At 37.2% G+C, this 6338-nt stretch overlaps 1 protein-coding gene across 3 annotated transcripts; it reads left to right on the top strand.

Moving 5' to 3' along the window:
• The first annotated feature begins 441 nt into the window (after positions 1 to 441).
• Positions 442 to 4858, top strand: LOC117590090 (casein kinase II subunit alpha). 3 transcript variants are annotated; one of them, XR_004574263.1, is made up of 2 exons: positions 442 to 582; positions 1050 to 1180. XR_004574263.1 is itself a non-coding variant. In XM_034282432.1 (2 exons), the coding sequence occupies exon 2, from the start codon at positions 3659 to 3661 to the stop codon at positions 4667 to 4669; it is 1011 nt and encodes a 336-aa protein (XP_034138323.1). In that variant the 5' UTR covers positions 511 to 582; positions 3529 to 3658; the 3' UTR covers positions 4670 to 4858. The 3 variants fall into 3 exon arrangements, 2 of the variants coding, with proteins under 2 accessions (XP_034138323.1, XP_034138324.1); XM_034282432.1 differs by lacking the exon at positions 1050 to 1180 and adding an exon at positions 3529 to 4858 and having other exon boundaries at positions 511 to 582; XM_034282433.1 differs by lacking the exon at positions 442 to 582 and adding an exon at positions 3529 to 4858 and having other exon boundaries at positions 1050 to 1201.
• Positions 4859 to 6338: the final 1480 nt, after the last annotated feature.

The raw sequence follows: 6338 nt of genomic DNA, 5'->3' as shown, positions 1-6338 counted from the left end.
AGACAGACATGGCTCTATCGACTCGGCTATTGATGCTGATCAAGAATATATGTACTTTATGGGGTCGGAAACGCTTCCTTCTGTGCGTTACATACAACCGTTATTTCCCACAAATACAATATACCCTATTTACTCTTCGAGTACCGGGTATAAAAACCATGGCAATCGGTTCAGCCTTTCTCGAATTATAAGTGCTTTACAAAATACGACTTTCTTTTATATATATAGATATATATTATTTATTTTATTTATTTATCTGCTGGTGGCACTGTGGCGGTCTCGCGCCACATTTTTATTATTATTTTATTATTTAATTCTTCTGTGCTTCCTTTAAATGGATAATTTTAATTTAAAAAAAGAGTAATAATCTTTATGTACTCCTCGAGGACAATCACAATAATTTCCTGTTCCAGTTCGTTTGTCCCGAAATCGATTGTTAATGTAATGTTGTCTTGACTCTACTCTCCTTCCTATTGAGCCACATTACCTATTATGCAGAATTCATTCGGTAATGTAATGGTTGGCGGTTAACCTTCATAAAATATACTTTTTTGAAATACACGCGACGCCTCTAACAACGACGTGAGTATCCAATAACGCAGTTATATTATTAAAACATCCAAGTAATGCGGCGTCTTTATATTACCAACATTTTTTATAAAAGCGTATGACGTTGGATTATATCTACATACATATGTACATTCATATGTACGTATGTATTCCTTTACACACGAAAGTTCATACATACATTGATCTATTTCATGCGGCATTAAATCTCTCGATTTAAATGTGTTAATACATACATATACGTATGTATGTACAACCGTGTTTTACATTGAAGAATATTAATAAACATAATATTTCATACGCTAAAAAATGCGGCTTAAATTAATTTAGGTCTGTAATATCTGAACTTTCGTCACATGCCTGTAAATCTCAATGTGTACCCATTCATACTGTGTGATTTTTGCTCAGATAGATAATTTCTTTATTTCGTATAAAAACAATTGGATAATTACTAAATATTTTTATTTTTCATCTTATATTAGAACAACATTCATCGTCTCAGGAACGTAGGTGGGGTGCAACATCAATTAGCGCACTTCTCAAAATTACTCTTGCTACCGACGAGCGTATATCTGGATTACAGAAACATCAATAAACCATCGCCGAAGCCGACCAAAAAATTGTATACGTTTGGGTACGTTGGTATAGAATAAGAATATTTTTAATATGAGACCAATTTCTGAATAAAAATGCAGATATAAAGAAGTATGTAAATTAGCTAAAAAAAATTGTATAATGCATAAGCAGCTTTAGTTAATCAAGTGTTCGTGTTTTCGACACGCGTTTTCAATGAATAATGACCATGAGCGTTCTCTAGTAATCCTCAGAACACTTTGTGTTGCCGTCAATTTATTAATTTAGAAGAAGTAGATAGAACCTAAAAATTTTGGTTCAAAGTCAAGAAATTCCCAAGAGTCCAAAATATGACTCGCTTAGCGTATCCTGCTACATAAACGATCGGTCGAAAACCCGTTATTTTGTATTATATACTATTCAACCAGATACAAGTGGTAGAGACTTGGGCATGAATTTTGCGATAATTTGGCATACAAATATTATCCATGATTTACTGTGGTCTCGTATGTACAGTTTCGGCGAAAATAATATCACTGTGTGGTGCAGCAGTCTTTGTTTAAAAAATTAGTAGGCTTAGATGTGTCCTTACTCTCACAATTTTGACGGTTCTTATTAATTCTTATGTAAAACTTATGTACAAAATGCTACCATTTGACTCACATAAATCTAATAAACAAGCAGGGACAAGTCATTTTATGGGCATGCTTTTCGTATTATGGAGGTGGTCCAATATATTGCACAAAGCTAAAATCAGTGTTCGGGTCCAATTTGTAGCTGCATCAATAAGCTTCTCATAATGGCAACTTTACAATTTTATTTAGGTTAAAAAAGACCGCTCCAAGTTTTTACAAATACTTTAAAACGAGAAGAGACGTGTGAGACGCTTCTTATGCGTCACAACTTTTATACCCGGCACTCGGTACTACATCTGCACCTTGGCGGTGTTTTGTCAAATGTCACATTTTTTGTTCATCTGTCATAAACATCTACAACACTACTCACACCAACACGCTACTTTAGCTCGCCCCCCTTCCCTAGACCCACACACTGCAGACTCGCGGCAGAAGCAGAGACAGCGCCCGCACACAAACAAAAACGAATATAGCTCTTATAGTCTCTGAGAACTAGCCGACAAACAAGACGGACAGACAGACATGGCTCTATCGACTCGGCTATTGATGCTGATCAAGAATATATATACTTTATGGGGTCGGAAACGCTTCCTTCTGTGCGTTACATACAACCGTTATTCACAAAAATACAATATACCCTATTTACTCTTCGAGTACCGGGTATAAAACATTCTTCAAAGTATATATATTTTTAGTTAGTCAAATAAAGTTGGATAGACGTGTACATTGATATAGCTATTTCTGTCTCCCCGTCCGTCCTGATGAGCGCCTAGCTCCCAGAGACCATAAGAGCTGAAGCAAACAAGTTTTGCATCCAGATTGCTGTAAAATTAAACTGTTACAAGTGTATTTAAAAATTTATTCTCACCCCAGCCAAGCCCAAAAATCTGCCATCCCCAAGTGCAATACGAGAAATAAAAAAAATCAGTTCCACAGAGGATGTCCATATCTATCAGATTCAGTGGTTCAGTACCCCCCACTTTAAGCAGCATCGTGCAGCGTGTGGCCTAGGCGGAGGAGGGCAAGTTGGTGTAATAAGTGATGAGATGTAGAAGACAGATGTAGCTACAAATAATTACAAAATGTAAAATTTAATAAAAAACGAGGACGGACATGTGTGACGCTTCTTACGCGTCGCAACTTGTATAGCCGGTACTCAGTAGTGCATCTGTACCTAAGCGCTCTTAGAACCGCACACTGCACGAAGTGTGTGGAATGAGAGAATGTGCCAAAAAATAAAAAAGCTGCTAAGGGGTGGGAGTTATGAATATGAATATCGTCATTCAGGCTATAATAATGATCCAATCGGATCCATATTCAGAGATCTGATCGATATGGCTATTCCATACAGAATTGCGTTGTTACTTTTCTCGTATATTTGAAGGTGTGGCTGTAGAAGATTTTCGCTCTTTGCTGGGTCGAATTTTGAAATACACTTGTAACATTGTGATATCACATGAGTCTTCCGACATCATTTGGCGATCTATCTCTTATAGTCTCTGATATATAGGCGCTCATACAGAAGGCCGGAGCATGCCTGTGAGGCTATGTATACCGACTCGGTTATTGATGCTGATCAAGAATATATATACTTAATGGGGTCGTAAACGCTTCCTTATGTGCGTTACATACATCCACTTTACAAATGTAAATCTCCCTTATTTTTCTCCCATGATCTAAGAATCTATTTTGAAATTAGAGCTGTCAAACAAAAATCTTGCCTAAATTAAAAATAACTATTTTTTACTTTCAGGAAGTCAAACAATACCATTGTTGTTTGCAGCAATCAAAATAAATCTGAAGCATTTTACAAAGCCACAAAGCGCACCATCCAACTAACGTTTGTAGAAGTTAAACCACGAAAGTACAAACCATTAGTGGAAATGACATTACCAAGTGCCGCTCGCGTGTACACAGATGTGAATGCGCACAAGCCAGATGAATATTGGGACTACGAAAATTATGTCGTCGATTGGGGAAATCAAGACGATTACCAATTGGTTCGAAAACTCGGGCGCGGAAAGTATTCAGAGGTGTTTGAGGCTATTAATATTACGACCACAGAAAAATGTGTTGTCAAAATTCTAAAACCTGTGAAAAAGAAGAAGATAAAGCGTGAAATCAAAATTCTGGAGAATTTACGCGGTGGAACTAATATCATAACACTGCTAGCAGTTGTTAAAGATCCAGTGTCTCGCACCCCAGCGCTTATCTTCGAACACGTCAATAACACGGATTTTAAACAACTTTACCAAACACTAACAGACTACGAGATTCGCTACTATTTGTTTGAGCTTTTGAAGGCGCTTGACTACTGTCACAGCATGGGCATAATGCATCGCGACGTAAAGCCACACAATGTAATGATTGACCATGAAAATAGGAAGTTGCGTCTTATAGATTGGGGCCTGGCTGAGTTTTATCATCCTGGCCAAGAGTATAATGTGCGAGTGGCATCGCGATATTTTAAAGGTCCCGAGCTACTTGTCGATTACCAGATGTACGACTATTCACTAGATATGTGGTCCTTGGGTTGCATGTTGGCGTCGATGATATTTCGAAAAGAGCCGTTCTTTCATGGTCATGACAATTATGATCAACTGGTACGCATTGCAAAAGTGTTAGGCACGGAAGAGCTCTACGCATATTTAGATAAATACAATATTGACTTAGATCCGCGATTTCACGACATTCTACAGCGTCACTCACGAAAGCGATGGGAACGGTTTGTTCATTCCGACAACCAACATCTCGTTTCTCCCGAAGCATTGGACTTTCTTGATAAACTATTGCGTTACGATCATGTTGATCGGCTTACCGCTCGCGAAGCTATGGCTCACCCATATTTTGTACCCATTGTGAATGGACAAATGAATCCGAATAATCAGCAATAGGTCAAACAAAATCTAATAAATATGGAGTTGACGAGGTCGAGATATCAGCCATTAAACGTAAAAAAAAAAGTTGAATCAGAAAGAGGCGAACAAAAATTCCGATATTCTACAAAAGAATCACGGGTTGATAAAATGTTCTTAAGGAAAATATACACCGAATTGACACTGTTTCATAAAAATTAAAAACCACTTGTTTTGTAAAATATGCTAAAAGTGGGGATGAATTAAAAGATCATTTTGTTTGTTTTAAAACCGACTCTGAAATTGACTATCAAAATAAAAAAATTACAATATAACTGGAAGCATATAAAAAAATTAATTGTATTTGCGAATAAAATGCAAGAGGGCCACTTCATTATATTTATCATATATTTACACATAAATTATAAAAGCAAAAACAAAATGTTAGTTTCCTTTGTAAAAAAAATATTCAAATCGAATTTGATTTCATTAATAAAGTCGTAACTAACATTTTACAATTTCAACAAAATATTCGCCCATAGTTCCTAAATGTATTTACCTAATCTTTTACGTTAACCAGCAGTATCCAAAATCCATTAGACAAATTCTGGAGACACGCTATTTAAATACAATGTCGATTTTTTTATACCCATTACTCCAAGACCACATAGCTCTATATTTCCTTTGTGGTCGCTGTGTTCGTCTGTGTGTCCGTCTTGTTGGGTGCCTAGATATCAGAGACTATCAAAGCTAGAGCGACCAAATTTTTTATCAAAACTTCTGTGAAATCAATTGTAATTATATTTATAGATTGGATCATTTTTATAGACAGAATGAAGAAATTAATTTTCTATGGCTATCCCATAAGACTCCAGCTATTCTTCGGCAACTTCTCTTGTGCAGTGCACGTCACTGGGGACGGAATCCGAGTGTCGGTGTTAGAAGTGAGGCAGATGTCGATATTCCCGGTACTCCCAGAGTAAGTAGGATATATTGTACATTTACATTTTACACTTTATCTGCATACATGTCACTACATCACATTTCAAGCCAACACGCTCTGTAAGCTCGCCCCCCCTCCCCAAGAGCCGCACACTGCACGAAGCAGAGTGTGGAATGAAATAATGTGCATGAAACAAAAGCTGCTAGACAGGGTGAGAATAGCCAATGCAAATTAATTTCTTCATTCTGGCTATCTGAAAGACATGGCGTTGCTTTTTTTTTTAATATTGGCTCTTAGCTGGGCGGAAGGGGACGGGTCGATATTTTGAAATACACTTGTAACAGTGAGAGCATACAGCCATCTGGATGCAACATTTGGTGGCTCTAGCTTTTATAGTCTGAGATCCAGGCGCTCAACAAGACGGACGGACAAAGAGAGATGGCTAAATCGACTCGGCTATTGATTCTGATCAAGAATATAATTTGTGGTGTCGAAAACGCTTCCTTCTGCGTGTTACAATATTTACTCCTCGAGTACCGGGTATAACAAAAAAAGTAGTGCAAGCCGAGTACGATACCGAAGAATACGGGATGGAAACACGAAAGAACGGCATATGCGATTAACAATAAGTATTTATAGTAGGTGAGCGAATAACAAACAATAAACGTGACTACGTTGGGCTGCACCACTATAAATGATCTGATGAAGATCATATTGAGTCTCTCCATAAATTTTGATGAGCAATACCTTTGGTTAGGTTAGGTT

This window comes from Drosophila guanche, unplaced genomic scaffold (assembly GCF_900245975.1).
Source record: "Drosophila guanche unplaced genomic scaffold, DGUA_6, whole genome shotgun sequence".
Taxonomy (NCBI): domain Eukaryota; kingdom Metazoa; phylum Arthropoda; class Insecta; order Diptera; family Drosophilidae; genus Drosophila; species Drosophila guanche.
This window is presented reverse-complemented; position numbering and strand designations above follow the sequence as displayed.